The sequence below is a fragment of the Crocodylus siamensis genome, chromosome 14 (genome assembly GCF_052110815.1).
Source record: "Crocodylus siamensis isolate JL-2025a chromosome 14, ASM5211081v1, whole genome shotgun sequence".
NCBI lineage: Eukaryota > Metazoa > Chordata > Crocodylia > Crocodylidae > Crocodylus > Crocodylus siamensis.
Genome location: NC_143408.1, coordinates 18,071,644 through 18,091,635, shown reverse-complemented (window position 1 = coordinate 18,091,635; position 19,992 = coordinate 18,071,644). Strand labels below are relative to the sequence as shown.

General features: G+C 48.7%; 1 protein-coding gene across 7 annotated transcripts in view; it reads left to right on the top strand.

Annotated features, from left to right (window-relative positions):
• ARHGAP32 (Rho GTPase activating protein 32) overlaps nucleotides 1–18,252 on the top strand; it is a 450,132-nt gene extending 431,880 nt beyond the window's left edge. For all 7 annotated transcript variants that reach the window (XM_090026884.1, XM_090026883.1, XM_090026889.1 and 4 more), the window contains 6 exons: nucleotides 1,554–1,755; nucleotides 4,058–4,203; nucleotides 5,510–5,584; nucleotides 7,255–8,127; nucleotides 8,887–9,836; nucleotides 11,079–18,252. In XM_090026884.1, coding sequence (XP_089883010.1) covers nucleotides 1,554–1,755; nucleotides 4,058–4,203; nucleotides 5,510–5,584; nucleotides 7,255–8,127; nucleotides 8,887–9,836; nucleotides 11,079–13,346 — 4,514 coding nt within the window. In that variant the 3' untranslated portion in view covers nucleotides 13,347–18,252. The remainder of the gene's footprint in view (nucleotides 1–1,553; nucleotides 1,756–4,057; nucleotides 4,204–5,509; nucleotides 5,585–7,254; nucleotides 8,128–8,886; nucleotides 9,837–11,078) is intronic.
• The last annotated feature ends 1,740 nt before the right edge of the window (nucleotides 18,253–19,992 follow it).

The window sequence follows — 19,992 nt, the reverse complement described above, 5'->3', positions numbered from 1 at the left end:
TCAGGGAGTGCCTCAATGCTGAGCAGCGGGTGGGGGCTTGTTGCAGGGTATCAGCAGCGCTCAGGGAAGCACACGGCATCCTTGCCGGTGTTCCACGTGCATCTCTCTGGAGGCGATGGGTGAAGGAAAAGGAAATGTATTGGTGCAAGGTCTCCATTGGCCTCTGATGTGAGCTCAACCATGGTTCCCAAACTTGATCTGAACAACTCCAGCTGAGACCATTTCTAACATGGTGTGAATGGCCACTGAAGATCAGCCTGGGTTGGGACAAGATTTCTGGAATTTGGTACAATCCTTGCACTAGACTGGATGGTTGGCAGCACAGAAAAGCATTTACATTGGACTCAAAGGCCACTGCAGACAAGGGCATGTGCACAATTTCTCCAGGGTTGTGTTACTGCCGGTACTGATTCCTCTTGCTGAGCAACATCAGTGAAGCTGATGGGGGACTGTCCTATTAGCATTTCCGAGTTCAGACTCCAGAGGAGGGGGTGGTTATAACTGTGCGTGCATGTTTAGATACTTAAACTCTGCTCTAAGTTTCATCTGCAGCAGGATTTCCCAATTTTTTTTCCAGTTGTAACCTGGCGGACAGAGTCATTAGTCTCCAGGCCACAGTTAACGGGGCAGGGATTTACTGCCTCTCTGCTTCTCTTCAGTAACTGTCTTTCTCTCATCCCAGGGTGGCAGGATTGCCAACCCAAAAACATTTTACTGAAAATCTTCAATTTTTTTACAGACAAAAGCTTGCTTTACTGCTATTTTTTCCACAATGTAAAGGGAGTGCAAAGTACAAAAATACACAAGTTATTTATGTAGTTCATAGACACAAGAGCAGCTGAGGGGCAGCAAAAGGCCTGTCCTCTTGTTTAAGAAAATATTGGATAATTGCAGACTTGGAAGATTTGTGGGGTTAACAACTATTGCAACCCCAAGTTAAGAACTACAGATCTGTAAGGAACAGTGACATAAAAAGTGGTCAGCTTGCTTGCAACTTCCAAAAAAAAGGAGAAGAGAGAAACAGTCAGGCTTCTTCATTTCATCGCTACCAACAGGCCTTTTAGTATTGATTCAAGCAGGCAACCATGATTGTAAAATAGAACTGGCTCCTGTTGCAATGCCTAGATTAGCCATCCCTCATTTCATGATAGACTAGGAGTGCAGGCCACTATAGCTGGTAGTTACTGAAATGACATGTGTAGGGTTTTGAGCCATCCCATAGGATAATTACAAATAACTTGTGTTTAGGGTGCAGAGGTGGGTAAGCAAAAATATGCAATAGAATGGTTATGTTTAAGCCCTATAGGCTTTTTGTATTGAACCAGATTAGACTTCTGGTTTTATATTATTTGAGGCCAAAGCAATTATTTATGCCATTTTATACTCGTTCACACGCACCCCTAGAACACAGCTGGGAGCAGGGTTGGTCTTTTCTTGTTTTCCTTAGGATTACAGGGTCCCAGGAAAAAGGGGTACCACCAGTCCCTGGGTCTTGCTTTTCCTCCAGCTGCTCCTCCCTGAGCCTCTTCCTTGCCTCTGGTTCGCCTTTGCAGGTCACAGCTCCTTATCACGGCCCAAATCGCTGCTGGTGTCATCTCCCTCCACCAAGCTGCTCACGCTGGAGGAGGCCCAAGCACGGACACAAGCCCAGATCAACTCCCCTATTGTGGCAGACAGTAAATACATTGAAGTAGGAGAAGGCCCTGCAGCTCTGCAGGGGAAATTCCACACGGTCATAGACTTCCCTGCTGAAAGGTAAAGGTGTTTTCTTTCAGCTGGCTTTCAGCTCACAGGGATTTCACCTCCGTCTTCTTGTGCAAGGACCAGGACTTTCCCACCGTGATGCAAGATGGACTCGAGGGGAACGCTTCCAAACCTTAGGTTGGGAGGACCGGGTCAGAGAGCTTCTGGAGGGGCTGGACGCGTTCACATCAGTGGGTCCAAATGCTCTCCACCCCAGAGTTTTGAAGGAGCTAGCAGGGGTTATTGCAGGGCCCTTTGCACGGCTTTATGAGCACTCGTGGTGCTCGAGCCAGGTGCCAGATGATTGGAAGATAGCCAACGTGGTCCCTATCTTTAAAAAAGGGAGGACCCGGGCAACTATAGGCTCGTCAGTCTTATCTCAATCCTAGGGAAACTGTCTTTGAGAAGACCATCGAGGAGCACATCTGTGATGGGCCGGCTTCAGGGATGATGCTCAAGGTCAACCAGCACGGTTTCATTAGGGGCAGGTCATGTCAGACCAACCTGATTGCCTTTTATGATCAAGCCACAAAAGCATTGGATGCAGGTGTCACCATGGATGTAGTCTTTCTGGACTTCAGCAAGGCCTTTGACACCGTCTCCCACCCCATCCTCATTAAAAAACTAGGCGACTGTGGCATTGATGCCTACACCGTCAGATGGATTGCAGATTGGCTGAAGGGTCGTACTCAGAGGGTGGTGGTGGATGGGTCATATTCAACCTGGGGGGAAGTGGGCGCATGCTGTTCAATCTCTTTATCAGTGATTTGGATGACAGGGTGAAAAGCAACCTGTTTAAAATCGCTGAAGATACCAAAATTTGGGGTGAGGTGAGCACGCTTGTAGGGGGGGAAAGACTGCAGCAAGACCTGGATAGGTTACAGGGGTGGACTATCAAGAACAGGATGCGGTTCAACACTGACAAGTGCAAGGTGCTGCACTTGGGTAGTAGTAACCAGCAGCACACTTGTAAGATGGGAAACTCCCTTCTTGAGAGCACGGAGGCAGAAAGGGATCTCGGAGTCATTATTGACTCCAAGATGAACACGGGCCGACAATGCGAGGTCATGGTTGGCAGAGCTAACCGCACCTTGTTGTGCATCCACAGATGCATCTCAGGTAGGACCAAGGAGGTGATCCTCCCCCTCTATGCGGCGCTGGTCAGGCCGCAGCTGGAGTACTGCATCCAGTTCTGGGCGCCGCACTTCAGGAGGGATGTGGACAACATTGAGAGGGTCAGAGGAGGCCACTCGCATGATCCAGGGACAACAGGGCAGACCCTACAGTGAGAGGCTATGGGACCTGAACCTGTTCAGCCTTCACAAGAGAAGGCCGAGGGGGGACCTGGTGACAGTCTATAAACTCACTAGGGGGGACCAGAAGGGTTTCGGAGAGACCTTGTTTCCCCGAGCGCCCCCTGGCATAACAAGAAATAACAGCCACAAGTTGTTGGAGAAGAGGTTTATATTAGACATCCGTAAGAACTACTTCACGGTCAGGGCGGCTAGGATCTGGAACCAACTTCCAAGGGAAGTGGTGCTGGCTCCTACCCTGGGGGTCTTTAACAGGAGGCTTGATGCCTATCTGGCTGGAGTCATCTGAGCCCAGTTTTTCTCCTGCCTAGGCGGGGGGTCGGACCTGAAGATCTACAAGGTCTCTTCTGACCCAACTTCTATGATTCTGTGACCTTAGAGGGCATTGCTTATTTGAACAATGTATACAGGATCATAGCCAAGCTCCCAGTCCCACTGGGAATCAGGCTGTTCTGTCCTTGTGAGAATGTAGCAAGACATCCATAGATGTCTGAGGGGTAAATTCAGCTGCAGTAAATTGGCTGTGCAATTTTTTCCCCCCCACTCAAGACATAGTTAAATCCATGAAGCCAAGGTCCTTGCGTTAGGTATGGATATGTGCACACTAAGTCATTTGTGCTTAGGTGTCAACCACAATCCTACCTCTGTAAAGGTCCAGAATGGTTAAAACAAAGCCTAGTTGCATAAGTTGAAGTGCACAGACAGTTGCCTGTAGGAGAGGACTCTTATTCAGGCCTTGTGTATTGCTCTGCTGCAGGCAAGCAGAGAACAAGTCCTTTAGGCAGGAGCTCAGTCAGGTTTAATGAACTCCAGGCTGCACCTGTCCAGGCAGGGGAGTGCCAATGCCCTTCACTGCTGAAAGAGGCCCACGTCAGATGTGCTAAGCCTCGTTCCAGCACCCAGCTCTGAGGGAATGGGGCTTGACATTTAGGATATAGCAGCTGGCCGTGTGCCCTGAATGTAAACCCTTCTTCCCCCCACCCCCTATTCTCTCACTCCAGAAAAAGACCACCCAACAAGATGAAGAAGTCCCCAGTGGGTAGCTGGCGCTCCTTCTTCAACCTGGGCAAATCGTCTTCTGTGTCCAAGCGCAAGCTGCAGCGCAACCCAAGTGAGCCCTCCGAGATGAAAGCCATCGCTCTGGCTGGTGAGACCCCCACGAAAGCCTGACCTGGGCTTGCAGTATGGCTTTATCCCCCTCTAGCGTTTAGTCCAGGAACTGAAGCCCGAGCCTTTCAGCAGTCAGATGTGGGCTCTTCAGCACACAGTCATGCTTTTAAAGCCAGGGGCTGCAGGTTCAGTCCCCATCCAGGGCTGTTGCATTACAAAAATAGCAAAACAGCTACACTCTTGTTAACTCACAACATGCAGGGCTGACTGTCAAAGGTTTTTCTACCCAAGAAACTGTACTGGCATTGCTGTTTTACCTGTACCTCATAACTCTGCCCCTATAGAGATTCACTGCTGAGTTAGGATGCTGTTTGCAGGTTCAGCTTTTACTGGTACAACCTGAAGTGGAAATGGGTATCTTTAGTACACAATGAATGTCCACACAGGGATGGTAGAGCAGTGCCAGTCAGCTTCTCCCTGTAGACACACCATGCATATTTCTATATATATTACAACCTTAGGAATATTCCTATCTTTTGCAAAAGAACTACATGAGAGAGGTTTGTGAGCATTTCTGTCCAGATCCTCCTAAATTAACATTTCAAAAAAAGACCAACTCAGATTTCCTGGAGACTGTGACATTGATTTTTTTTTTTCCTAATACAAAATGAAGTTTGAGACAAGGGACAAGAGTCCCAATATGACCTTGGACCAATGGCATGACAAGGTGGACTCAAAAATACCAAACTTCCCCAAAGCCTTGAGCCTATAGTTAATGCTTATTCAGAACTCTTAAAATGTATGGCCCGGGATCTTCTCTGCTACAAACTAGTTTTATGTCAGGCTAGCATCACAGAGAAGCTGTAATATTCATATAATAATGGCAGAGGCATCCTTTGGATTGAGGGAAGTAAAGGAGGCTCCTCTGAGACTGCTGGAGGACAGGGGACAGAGGTAAGGGTCCTCATCTACACCAGAGATCCTTGGAGGTATTGGTATTTTTTTCAGCTAGGAAGGAGCTGTGGTTAAGGTACTCATCAGCGCACGCCTGCCCTTCTGACAGTTAGCATCTCTTGTCTGGTATCTCATTTTCTCTGTCTGGGATGTAGATGCTAAAGACTAATCTCAGTAGGTGCTGAGCGCTTATAAAGTTCTCTTGCCCAGTAGCCTGAGGCAGTGGCAGCATGATGCTGGATGCCACTTCTCTCTGTGGCTGGAGGATGTTAGAAAAGCCAAATGTTATGAAGAGCATGGTACCGATGCCATGAGCCCATTTGTGTCCTCATTCTGGGAGCACGTGGCAGACTGCAGACAACTTCTCAGTCTCGATTTTGGTTCTTCAGGGGGAAGAGGAGACAGTGGAACTCTCCGCTCGGCTAAAAGTGAGGAGTCTCTCACGTCTCTGCATGCTGTTGATGGTAAGATGGAAATACAGTTGTTTTCTGAGGGTGGGGTAATTAAACCAAGGCAGCAGGGACACACACCTATGTGAGACTATTAATATTCTTGGCACTTGGTAACATAGATGGGAATTCCTACAAATAAGTGCTGCGGCTTCTCCGCTACAATTCTTTTAGAGAGTGAGCATTCCCCAGGCATCCTATTGCCAAACAGGTTGCCCCTTGTTCTGCTAATTCTTTTCTGATTATATTTCAGCGATTTATTAATTAATATTATTTCTCCAATATCCTGTTCCTTTTTTGCACGCGTAGTTTTAACTATCGGCAACTTAGCACTGCAGATGTTGCCAGACATCACTGGTGGATGTTGGCATTGCTTTATAGCACAAGGGAACCAAGCTTTGGTCATACACTTTGTACAAGGAGCTAGTACAACTGCATAATAAATCAGAGCACCTAGCTGACAAGAGATCGTGTTAAATCCAGGTTGCTTTCTCCTTGGATTTCAATACAACACTAAAAGGCATGAGAATAAACCCATTGCAGGCAAACCAAAGCTCAGCAGGTGTAGGTTGGACCGAGTTACTTTTTATAGGTGATTTAAACGCATAAGAAAAATGTGGGAAAAGCCTTAGACATGCTGTATGTTAAAAAAAAAAACCCAACAAAAAACCAGTTATTTTAGAGGGTGGAATAGCAAAGGGAGTAAAGCAACTTTATACAATCTAGGGAAATACTCACTGGATTTGGTTTTCAAAATGAGGAAAAAAGCAGTATGTACCATCCAGGATGCATAGACTGACTATAAAACAGACACAAGAAACAACTTAATATGTTTCTGCATGTAAGGTCTGCATGTTGCATTCTTTTCTGGTCTTTATAGAGCACAAATTGAATAGGATTAAACTGAGTTAAAAAGAATTACAACATAAGGGTTTCTATAATGCTGCCCGTCACTATCCAATGAAAGCATTTGATGAAGGAAAAACAGGGTGACCTCTCCAAATCTCTTCTGTTAGGAAAGAGCTGACTAAAAGCAGGGGTCTGGGCAGTGAAATATGGTCACATGCATTAAATGCAAAACTCAGTGTAACCTTAACTGTTCTCCAAAATTAAGAGCCGTGATGCTTTTTAAGTAACTGATAAAGGAGTAGTGGTTTACAATTGCTTGCTGCTGCTGTCTGGATACCAGGCCAGTGCACTTCAGGATCTTTTTTTAACTCCTCAGATCTCAAATAAAATGAAATAAACACATCCTGTTTCCCCTTATCCAGCATTTCTGATCAGATCTGCACATGCTAACATTCACTTCCTCGGCCCCTGCCTGCTTTCTGTGCCTAAAAGGGGCACTGGAAGGAGAGGGAATTCTCCAAAGAAGCATTATTTTTCTGCTCTAGACCATGCTGGGACCTGGGCACATTTGCAATTAGGTCATTTCAGAATAAACTGCTTTAAAAACAACTTGATCCAGAAACAGACCTTAGTTTAATGTTGATGCATTCAAATCAAGTGCTAAAAGAAAAGAGGTGCCAAATCCTTTAAACCGAGTTAACTTAACTGGCTTATTGCTACTATCTCTATTACTCTGCCCATTGTTTTAAAACAGATCGAGAGAACTAGCTAGCAAGTAGCTGTCTCTTGCACTTTTATCTAGTGCTGTTAATGCTTCTGTACCTATTTATGGCTAGGTGAATCCAAGCTGTTCCGGCCCAGAAGACCCCGATCCAGCAGTGATGCGTTGTCTGCTTCCTTTAACGGGGAACTCCTGGGAAACATGAACCGCTGCAATTCCTATGATAATTTGCCCCATGATGAGAGTGATGGGGATGAGGGGCTGATTCATGTTCCTGCCCTCATCTCTCCTCGATCTGCTGAAGACGTTGACCTGAGCCCACCAGAGATTGGAGTAGCCAGCCTGGATTTTGACCCCATGTCTTTTCAGTGTAGCCCGCCCCAGGCAGAGTCTGAGTGCCTGGATAGCAGTACTTCCATGCTGGAGTCAGTGGGCATCAGCAAAGACAAGCCAAGCGCAGGGAAGAGGGATTTGGAGTCTGGCAGTCAATCTCAGACCCCTGGCAGCGCCACAAGCTCTGAACCAGTCTCCCCGCTCCAAGAGAAGATGAGCCCCTTCTTCACGCTGGACATGAGCCCAACTGAGGAGAAGGCCTGTAAGCCTCTCTCATTCTCTGAGAAAGTTGTCCATGCTTTCTCACCTAAACTGGGGCGAAAGCCACTCAAGTCTCCACCGCTGACTATATCGGAGCCAGTCTCATTTACACTGCCCAACCGGGTGTCAGAAGTGATTGGAGGGGTGCCCCACACAGCAGGGAATACCACTTCGCCAAACTGGAGCAAGGGGATCAGTATCAATGAAGCCACCAACAGGTCTCCAACCCAGATATCCTTGCCACTGAAAGCCAGCGAGATGGGAGCAAATGAAGGATGCCATCCAGAGGTACACACCCAAGTGGCTGCTGGCAAACCAGAGTTGCCAGATGAAGGGGCAAAACCAATGCCAGTCAGTCAGAATAAGACTGCACCCTCAGGACACACTCAGCCAGGTACAGTGACCTCTCCTCCTTTCTTCCTTTATGTTCCAGCGGGACTTGCTCTCAGACTTCTCTGCCTGCCCTTTAGGAGAGAGGAACGCCTGCCAAATTTTGGCCCCAGGCCCTCTTTGGGGTGGTGCAAATTACAAAGTCCTTACTAGAAATCTTTCTGCCTTCCCCGACATCACACACCTCTTGAATACGACTTAAATATTTTGCAAGGACGTGTCATAGGCCTAGGCCCAAGATGCATTTAAAACACAAGCTTTTGGGGCAAAAAGTATAAGGGTCACGTTCTGTGCAATACGTGCTTCCTAACTGTTGAAATATAAGAGAGTCCTTTAGAGGATCTTGTTTTCTTGCAGCATTTCTATGTGCAATAGATTACGGATATGGATACATGTGCATTTGGAGCCATTTTCAAGGGGGGTTGCAGGGGCTCAGAACTGCTCAACAGCTGTTAAGTTCTAACAGTTACATGTGGACAAACTGGGCAAGCTGGACAAGCTGGGAATATAGCAAATACAGCAAAATTGCTCCAACTTGAATGCTGCTTAATTGCTGTCCATGCGTCCATATTCATAGTGTTTTACTTAACTCATTCACGTGCTACGAAGTGTGGAAAGCATTTGTTTTTATAATGATGGTTAAAGGGCTGCTGTCCTTGCTGGGATTCATCCATTTCTCTCTCTCTCTCCCCACCTCCCCCCTGCCCCATTCCTTCCTTGCCCCTCCTCCCTCTCTCTCTCTGAATTTTGTCTCCCATTTCAGGAGCAGTTGTCCTCGACTCCCCTCAGGATCCTGTTCCTGTCAGTTCTGTGTCTCTGATCCCTCCTCCTCCTCCAAAAAATGCAGCGCGTATGCTAGCCCTAGCGTTAGCGGAGTCTGCACAGCAGGCTTCTGCTCAGTCCCAGAAGAAGCCAGGGGAGGCTCATTCTGACTGTGCAAATTACGGAGAGACTGAAACTGGTACAGCTCTAGAAAAGCTCCACCTCTGTGCTGGTGCTGCCCCGGACAAGCTGCATCTTTACACTGGTGTGGCTGAGAACAGGCTCCACTTCCAGACTGGTGCATCTGGAGATTGCTTCCAGAATGGGGCACCAGTAGACAAGGATCTCCACAGTAGTGGCACACCTGGGGATCACAACCATTTGCATTCAGGCACACCTGGAAACCAAGACCACCACTCACACCTCCATACCAGCATGCCTGGGGATGCACCTGGTGGCAAAGACACAGAGCAGGACCACTTTGCCTTCCATACTGTAATAGGGGACAAGGATCACTTCCCCTCCCAGCTCAGGGATCGGGACCATGTTCGCCCCCATTTAGGTATACTACTTGACCAGGAACCATCTGCAGCAGATGTGCCTACAGACAAGTCCCATCTGCGTACCTGCATACCTGTGGACAAAAACCACATCCCTAGCTGCACAGCTGAAGACAGATTTCAGGTTTCTTCTGTAACTGGAGAGAATATCACTATGGCTACAATGACATATGTTACAGCTATCCAGACACCAGCAACCACAGCAGGTCATGGAACAGCCGGTCAGCTTGCTGGTGTTGAACCCACCACACAGGCAGACATTATTGTCACCACAACTCAGCGCACTCTAACAGCCAGCCAAGCAGTTTTATCTCAGAGGCCAGGAGACCACCAGCCGGCAATGGGACAAGTTCCAGCAGCAACCACTAAAGGACCAAGTAGTTCCAACCATGTAAGTGGGGGCTCATACACCCAGCACCTACTACATTTATACATACCGTGCACAGATAAAACTATAGTGCCAGAGGGAAAAGCTGAGGGAGGTAGTCTAGACCAGAGAGCAGCAAGGGAAGCGCACGCTTGCTATTCCAAAAGCTAGGGAGTGCGGGGGGGTTCCACAAATTACAAGGAACATATAACACATAGGCATGCACACACTGAATTTCCTAATGTGTTCACTTATAAGTTTGCAAAAACCTACCATGCTTTTCCTTTGACACGAGCGTGAAAGTTCCCTAGATTAATAGAATGCCACCCCGTTGCTCTGAAATCCTAAAATAATGCAAAGTATTTTTAAGAGTCAGATTTGGTTCTTGTAACATGGCGACTGTAGGGTAATGCACTATTTAACTGTGCTACTGGGAAATCAGAGACGGGTTTGAATTCAGAAACATCTCTTTGGTGTCTTAGAAACAACTGTGGGATGACTGATGCTGGGAATACTAATTTAGAGCTCTCAAAGCTTCCATCAGAAGTGGACACCTTACACTTTTAGTGAGCGGTTCCCTAATTCCTGGTATAGGATTTGGGCTTATATAATATCCTGGTTTCTACCTGCTGCCAACTGAACCACAATGACACATTAACTATGTTGACACCCCCCTACACTCTGATTGTATTAGACATTGAGTGATGGTATCAGTTCAGAGGGAGTTGTTAGTGTAATGCCATGGTGGATTATGCATTCATTAATCCATGCTCAGAGCTGCACAAATGTAAAATCAAAGTGCATTTCTGCTAAAAGTAACTCTAGTACTACTTATAAAAAAAAAACCACACACCCATCAAGTGCTCCAGGCCACATCTGTGGTTTCCAAGCACCAGTTTATATAAAAGTTGTAATCTGCTGACAACTACCATCTCTCCAGTTTGTTGCTTTTTTTCTGTTCTCATGATTGTAACATATACCAGCCTGTCTGACAGCCCCTCTCTGAGCCTGGGGAAATGGTGCAAATTTCAGTTGGTCCCAAAGTTCACTTCAGTCTCTTGGAAAAGGCAGCATTTGTTTCAGTTATCAAGACAGACATAGATTTGCATTCACACACTCTTTATTTCAAGACAGTGCTCTGCAGTTTATCATGACACTTGGGCTGCATTGTAGGCAAGGGAGTTTTCACAGAGCCAGGCCTACAGGTACGGAGTATGTGCTGCTGGGGCTTGCTGCTGACATCTGCCTATGATGTTTCCTTACCAGGTACGTGGCGCAGTAGCTCCAGAAAAGCCGCCTGAGCCTCGAGTAGCTGAGCCTGCTCCCATTTTCGTCACCGAAAGCAGCTGTGCTCCCCGGTGTACCTCGTCCACTCCGGTGTCCTACCAGGGCCACTTAGAAAAGCCCCGGGAGAACACAAGGGCTCCTGCTTTGCATCTTCGGTCCGAGTCGGTCCCTGGTCACTCCTCCTATGGCTTCACACCCCCAGTTCCACCCGTGAGAACGCTGGAAAGTAAAATTGCTGCAGCCATGCACTCCAACAACGCTGATGCTGTCAACAACTCCAACTACCATTCTTTCCTGGTTTCCTCCATGCTGCCTTCCTCCGTGGAGGATGCCTTGCCGCCGCCTCCCCCACCCAAGCATGCCTCTCTGCAGTCTTTGTATCTCGCCCATTCCAAGTCAGAGAGTGCCCCCGAGCCCCCCGCCCCCGAGAATTACCTGCACCACAAGCCCGCTTCCATCCACCAATACAGACCTGAGAGCGTCCCACCACATGTCTCCTACCACGGCAAGTCCGACCAGCATCAAGCCTACGCCTCTAGGTCAGAAACCCCTACATCCATGGGCCCCCGGTATAACACCTATGCCACTCAAGGGAAGAGCACCTCAGCCCTTCACTCCAAGCCTCGAAGCCGGGCTGAATTCATGTCCTCCATAAGCCCTACCACCATGCGTAGCACAAGCTACACTGAGGAGGCTCCCCCCTACCCCACTATCAGGAGGGTGCAATCACTGCACGTCCCTACCCCGTCCGCCTCCACTGCCACTATCCGCTCCGTGCCCATTTCACGGACAGAGGTGCCACCTGATGACGAGGCGGCGTATTGCCCACGGCCCCTCTATCAATACAAGCCATATCAGCCACCCTCGGATTATCATGTCACCCAGCTGCAGCCATACTTTGAGAATGGGCGTGTGCATTACAGGTATAGCCCTTATTCAAGCTCTTCTGGCTCCTCCTACTACACTGCAGCAGACGGGAGCTTCTACGACCTGGACCCTTACAGCACCATGCGACTCAGGCAGTTCCACCCCCTTCCTAGCCGAGACTTTGCCTCGTACACCTCCAGGCTTCAGAGCAAGACTCTGTACCGTAATCCCGGCCTGCCTGCCTACCCTCAGGGAGGCCTCATCGGCCACCTGGCAGGGAAAGAGCACAGCTTTATTAGCAGAGATGTGCCCCCTGCCCCAGACATCAAGCACGTGTACATGTCTTGGGACCTGGAGGACATGGAGAAGTACCGCATGCAGTCGATTCGCCGCGAGAGCCGCACGCGTCAAAAAGTGAAAGGGCCGGTGATGTCCCAGTATGACAATGTGGGCCCACTGCTGCCAGAAGAACTGGGGGGGCTGGATGTCCTCCACCTGCGCAGCAAATCAGATCCTGGGAAAACTGGTCTCCTGACTGTGGCTGAAGGGAAAGAAGGGAGGTACCCAGCCAAGGCAGCCACCCCCGATGGGGAGGAGCGCTACTATGTGCAGCATGTGGAGCCAGAGCCTGACCGAGCTCACTACCACGGGGCCTACGGGAACGGGCAGGTGGAGAAGCCTTCCCTCCCTCAGAAGCAGAGCAGCATTAGGAACAGAAAGTTGCATGAGACGGGCTGCAGCGCCACCGAGCACAGGACGCACCTGCAGCAGGAAGCAAGCCATAGGCAGACCTCAGAATCCAAAAACGGCCCTCCTTATCCGGACTACCGGCCAAAGGGTGGGCAGGAGCACTGCTCTGAGCCCCTGAGCTACCAGCACTCAGGTGGGAAGTACGTCACATCTAGCCAGGAGACCCTGAGGCTGAACCACAAGGAGATGAGGGGTGCAGAGGACAGACCAGATTTGGAAAGGCCTCGAGTCAGGCAGCCCGCTCCTGTGGAGAAACACCCCAGAGACTGCTATAAAGAGGAAGAGCACCATGCCCCCCCCGTGGCGCCCCCCCCCAAGCCAGAGCGGAGCCACAGCCTCAGAATGCAGCTCCCAGAGAGTATAGAGCGGGACCCTGCCCTCCTCTACCCATACCAAACCCTTGGCAAACGCCAAAGCACTATGACAGTGGTGTCCCAGTACGATAACCTGGAGGATTACCATAACATGCCTCAGCACCAAAGAGGGGGCTATGTCGGAGGAGGGGGCTTTGCGCCCCCCAGCTTTCCCCATTCGCACAGTCGGACTTATGCCACAGCCTTGGGCCAGGGGGCCTTCCTCCCCACAGATCTATGTCTGCAGAGGCCCGAGACAGAGGTGCATGCTGAGTGAGCTGGGGGAAGGAGGGATAGAGTCTTAGCAGCCTCTGCTGGACAGTGGACTGTTTTATTTTTTCAGTGACAAAAAGAAAAACAACCCCGACCCTGCCCCAATGAGCAAAAGCAAACCCTGCCCCCAGCCCACCACTAACTGTTTTTATGTAGTAGAGGTACAGCTTTTTCCATGTAGTTTGAGAGGTTGGCATGATCCTGCAGGCTGTTGGCATGTAAAGAGACAACCCAGTCATGAGGGCAGATCTGAGGCATGGTGGGGAAGGGGCCAAGGGTTTTTCCTCCCCTGGTCTAATGTTACTTGGCTGCCATAGCACTCTCGCAACCCCCGCCATCATCTTGTGCGTGAGGTGCTGGCGTATGCAGCAATTCTGGTAAATTTGGAACAAATGAGGTCATGTTCCCAGCTGCTGGCCTCAGAGGAGTAGTTTGAATGATGCATGCTGGCGGGGGGGGGCCTCTGTCCTGACCCCTGTCAAGTGAAGCAGCAAATCAGTCATGTGCTAAAAGCTGTGGGGAAAGAGCAGCTTGTTCCCTTGCAGACAATTCGTGGTGCTCTAGTGGGCTTAATCCCAGCATTTGGAAGCGAGCAGGAGTCTCTCCGCCAACTTCAGCGAGTGGGATCGGTCCCAGATGAAGGCAAGTGCTATTGTAGGATACAGGGGAGGACGTTTAAAGACTCACTTGACAAGCTGCTTCTGACCACAGAAAGGATTTCTGCAGGAACTCAAGTATCCATGTTAATCTCCCTATTGACAATGGAGACCAGCTTTGGTAGCTGGGGGGAGGCAGGTCTGTGTTTCTAACACTGAAAGGAAAAAACCCACACCCACCGCCACACCCAGCCCTTGAGAACAACACATGCATTTCACAATTCCTCTTTACTGATAGACTAAGGTCCAGGCCATTTAATTCCAAGGAGTGGCTGGCCATATAATACCATCCCTTTACAATGTCACTGTAGGATTATGTCCAGCTTGTAAAGTAGAGCACAGGTTACCAGCCGGGAATGCCTATATAAGCACCAAGTTAGCTGCATGACCAGGTATTTGCTCTGGGCCAAATCCCACAGTCCCTAGTTCAGGGAAGACTCCCACTGACTCTGGGATATGGCCTGCCATAACTATAGTACTGCATTACCAAGGGAACCCCTGTGAAGTTGCTGCAAGTACAGAGTAGTTACATGCTATCTGTGCACTGTGAAATAGTATTGCCTCTGTTGTTGCAAGTGTAGTTCACACCAGTTTTCCGGCCATCAGTGGGGACTAAAGGGCCAGTACACCTCTATAAAACACTCCAGCAATGTTGCCCTGTGTATTTAAAGAGCTTTCTGTGTTGTAAAAGAAGCAATGTCTGATCTGCAGCTGCTTGAATTCCCAAGACTCAAAAGTCGCTGCAAACCCCCCATCTAAGACACATGCATTTTGTTAACCAGGGCTTGCTAGCAGCACCTGAATCGTAGGAGTTTTAACGTGCTATGACAGCGGGGCCTTTCCTTGTTCTGCTTGGTCAAAAATGGCACTACTTACTTTGGACCTCCAAGGTGTTGTGTCCTTTTTAAGAAAACCCACCCAGAGGTTTTCTTAAAGGTCCCACAGCTGGTGCATAGCTCACACTGGATCTTTAGACAAAGGAGTTCATTGCTATTTTTGGCTTTGAAGTAGTAATAAGAACTTACCACATCTCAGAGGAACACGCCATGGCTAGTAGCTAACCAGTCATTAGCCATTTGTTTCCTTTTAATCTTGTTGCCTTGTTTGGGCCTGTTTCATCAATGGGACCTTGTTAGTCCTATTTTGTTGTGTGATGCATTGTTTTAAAGGTTGTTTTTTCATACATAGAGTTGTTCTTAAGTGTTATGGAAATAAATCTGGTGAGGAAACAACAAACACTGTGATCCAGGTTACCATGATCCCATTCACCCTGTGAGTAACTCAAGAAGTGGGATTTGAGGGTGGGCAGGGGGGTGGGGGCTGCTAAAAGGAAAAAGCATGGAAAAAGTCTTTAGATGGAGACACGACTATGTTGTGGACCATCTAGTCTGTGCTACTAGCTAGTAAAGGCTGAACCCCTCTTCCAGCTATTCTGATGGAGTTTGCCTATATCATACACAGGCTCCCTAGAGGTATGCTTATATTTTAAAGACGTCAGTGGATGAGGGCTAACGTTACCATTCCCCACAGCTGCCATCTGGCTGCTCTTTAGGTTCAGCCTCCCTTGTTCTGGAGTTGAGGCAAGGACAAATGCATTTGGTTCAGGCTCTTTGGGATTCAGGTAACGAGGGCTGCAGGTCAAACCTCTCTCTCCATGAAAGCCTTAATTCTCCCTCCTAACCTCTTGGTATTAGCCTTATATGACCAGGACTGTCCCCTGGTGAGAGAGCCCCACTGAGCTCTCTCTAGTTCTGTAAATGCCTCTCGATTTGCCTGCAGTCATCACATGACTTGAAGCCAGTCTTCTCCTGTAGTGTATAAAGCTCCAGACCGTTTCCCTGACTTACGAGCAACAGCAACAAGAGACAGGGCCAGGGCTTTTGAGCCTGCTTAGCAGTTCACAGCACTAACCTCTGCACTTCAGAGAGGCCCAGCACGTGCCTGGTGCTGATCACTCTCTACCACCATTGACTTCAGTGGGTATCAAGGGCCCCTAGCACCTTGCAGGCCTCAGGCCATACAATGTGCAGCTGCCCTACTGGCTAGGGGACACTTCACTCATAAAGTGTTGCTCACAGAAATGGAAACAAGCCCTGTGGAGACCAGAAAGCGCTCTGTCCTGGTCCAGAGATCTTAGTTATTTAGCTGCTTCCATTCTTTGTTCCCAGCCACATCTCTCTGTGCACATAACAGCATGTGAGCAGAGGGCTGCTAGCCCTGCCTATGTTCAGCATTGGATGAAGACCCCTGAAGCAATAGGCTCAGGAAGCCTGGACCAAGCCCCTTCCTTGAAAGGATGACCAGCTGCTCAAGCCATTCTTAAATCCTGCACCCCAGCCCCACAAGAAAGCCATATAGTGAACTATGCAGTTCTGCTCTGGACCTGTGGTTAGTGTTGGATCTTGATGCCCCTTAGGAAATGGGTCCCCTTCCCCCTTGATTAAAGATCAAGGTACCTGGTGTCTGCCCCGCCAGACCTGGAAAAACTCCCAGTATTCAGGGAAATACGAGTCCTGTGCAGGCAGCTGAAGTGGGGAAATAGTTTAGCTGGCTACCGCTCATCCCCATTGTTTTCTAAAAGGTCCCATCTAGCCCTGGGCTAGGCAGGAGCTGGGGATGGCGTATGGTACGGCACACGGGAGAAAGCTCTGCTTTCTGTGAGCAAATGGGACTTGGAGGGAGACCTCTGCTAGGGAGGACCAGTGAGGAAGACAGTGCATCAACAAGCGCCAATCTGCTCAGCTGTAGGAGCCCTGATTGTCTGACCACATCTCCAGCAAGGGGACACAAGCAGCTCCAGGACTGACATAAAAGGTCTCCAATACATGGGTTATTTACTGCCTGCATTTTAGTTCCCACTTGCTGCATTTTTCAGCTGAAATTCTCTCTACCTCACGTAAGAGGTAGGGCCCAATTCTGCTCTGGGTTTCTACCCCCAACTTCGGAGCAGAATTTGGCCCAGAAAGCAATCTTGGCCCATGGGGATAGATGTCAAGATAGGCCCTGTAGAGTCTCTTTTAGTTTCACCTTTAATTTTTTTTAAGGAAAAAAAAAAAAAGTCTGATCAGGTTAAAATGTATATGCATATATGACAGGAAAATACTTTGTGCCTATGTCTTTACAGAGGTAATGGGTTTACGCTTATTAGTTGGGAGGAGGCCAGTGAGGATTGCACAGCTGTAGCTAATTGCTACCCCAAACCAAAACCAACTTGAAAATGTATTGTTCCCCTTCACCTACGGAAAGGAGAGCCCCTTGTGTGTTCCCTGCCATCCGTCCCATCCGTCTCTTGACAAAGCGTTGACTGAAGCAGCGTGTTACATGTCAGAGGATGCAGAATTGTGGTTTTGACTTTTCTTGTTCAAACGCACAGACGCGCGCGCACAAACACACAAAAAAGGTGGCTTAGGCATGTGACTTTTTTCCAGAACCTTGTGCTACAGAAGTCTGATGCGAAAGGCATGGCATAGTTGAAACATATGTGCCCAGTTCCCCCCTTGTGTGTGAGAGAGCTTGCATTGTACAGTTTTAGTGCAAAACAAAAGGACAAGAAAGGGTTGTCTTGCAGTTCACTTCCCTGCTATAGAAGACTTGATTTTTCTTGCCTGGAGCCGCATGAGCGAAGCACCCAGAAAGCCTTGGGTTACCTTCAGAGTTCCCTTCACTTTAATTTATATAGTGTCTTATTTTTGTGTTCTCTTTTTTTTTTTTTTTTTTTTTTGTGAATTGGTGTAAAATGTATATGCCGACAAGCTCATGTATTTTTATGTAAATATTTTTGTGGTTTCCCACCAACCTTCTCTGTAAATATTTAGATTCTCATTTTCTTCCCACCGTGTACGATGCGGATGTGGTTTTGTTTCTGTTTTTTATTTGTACTGTAATGCGATGATCCAGACTGAGGTGTCTTGTGGTATTAAACAAAAAGCAACAGTCCTAGTGCGCTCACACTCAGATGTACAACTCAACCGCATTAATCAAGCCAGGGTAAAACCTACTCCTTTGGGTTCACGTGTGTTTGTGCCTCTGCCTTGTTAATTAACAGTAACCTAGACGTAGGACACAGGACATGGAAACACTAGCTTGGGAGCCGCGCACTCTTGGGGGCCAGATTATTCAGACGATGAGAGGGGTGAAGACTGTGCGTGGGCCAAGGCTCCTGTGAACCACTGGCCTTTGCTCCATCCCAGTGCTTATCTGTTCAGCTACGCCTGTGGCATAACTGTTCTGAAAAGAAAACAAAAATAAATCATCCGTGGCTTTCCTAGTCTCCCTTTCTTCTCACCTAGGACTGCTGCACTAGGAAAGGGCCAGGCAACAGATCTGACTCCTAATGGTTGAACTGAAGTCACTGATTAAAGCAGGTTGGGGAAGAAGAAGGTGCCCGACCGAGCTTTTTGTTCCAGTGCTGCACAGCGCTGAGCACGGTGGAGTCTCGGTCAAAGACTGGCACTCCCAGGCCCTACCACTGCTGGTGGGTTAAACAGTGCATCAGCCCTTTGGTGTTCAGTCGTCGTTGCCAATAACATGATAAAGTAATTATTTCACTGGTATCACAGTCTTCTCAGCAAGTGCGCACACTGCTGTCTGTCCCGTCCCTCCCCCCGAAGCATGCTGTTCTTTAGTGTGCAAAACCCCTGATGGTGCACTGACACAATAAGCAGCTCACAGATTGCATCTAGACGAATAGTAGTATGGTGCAAGTCCAGCATAACCCCAGGAATCAGAAAAGCAGAGCTGGAAGGGACCCGAGGCGGTAATCTGGTCCAACCCTCTAATCAAGGCAGGATCATCCCTACCCAAGCCATCCCATCCAAGCCCTTGTCTAACCCATTCCTAAAAGCTACACAACTCTGTTGTATAGCTACAAGGCATATTGCCTCAAGCCCAACCTGCCACCGGTAAAGCAAGAAGACAGTGACCCCACACGTGAATTTTGTGGTCATTACCATCTGTCCTTGCAAGAAGCAGTCGGGGCAGAGTTCCAGCCTGGCTTCTAAGCAGCTTTGCAAATGCATCGGGGATATTTGTTAGCCCAGGCGCAAAATCTGCTCACCGTCGCAAACAGCACAATTGCCCGATCACCCTACAGGAATGCAGCACTTGAATTTGATGGCTTCTAAAAGGTAAATAGGATGAGGCAAAGAATTACCACAGGCCATCCCTCCCTTCCCCTCCTTATTGAAGTGCTGTACAGGGCCAAAGCCCTAGGTCTGGGGCAGGGCCTTGTGCTCAGTGTCCAGACAGACACAGAAGACTATTTGCAAACCCAGAAACTTAGAATCAGATTTGGAAAGGAACGCAGGAGGTCATTTAGTCCAACCCCCTGCTCAAAGCAGGACCAGCCCCAACTTGAGATCTTAACCTCCAAGGATGGAGATTGCATTACCTCTCTACGTAACTTGTTCCAGTGCTTTACTACCCTCCTAGTGCAAGAGGTCTTCCTAATATCTAACCTAAACTTCCCTTGCTGCAACTTGAGCCCGTTGCACCTTGTTCTGTCATCTGCCACCGCTGAGAACAGCCCAGCTCCATCCCCTTTGGATCCCCCTTCAGGGAGTTGAAATATGCTATCAAATCTCCTCTCACTCTTCTCTGGACAAAATAAGCCCAGTTTCCTCAGTCTCTCCTCACAACTGGTGTGTCCCAGCCCCCAAGCCATTTTTATTGCCCTCTACTGGACTCTCTCCAACTTGTCCACATCCTTTCTGTAGTGGGAGACCCAAAACTGGGCACTACTTCAGAGGTGGCCTCACCAGTGCTGTGTAGAGAGGAAGAATCACTTCCCTTGACCTGCTGGCAACACACCTACCAATGTAGCCCGGGACGCCGTTCACCTTTTTAGCAACAAAGGCACACTGTTGGCTCATATTCAGCTTATTGTCCACTGTATCCCCAAGGTCCTTTTCTGCAGAGCTGCTGCCCAGGCAGTCAGCCCCCAGCCTGTACTGGTGCATGGGATTGCTCTGTCCTAAGTGCCAGATTGCACTTGTC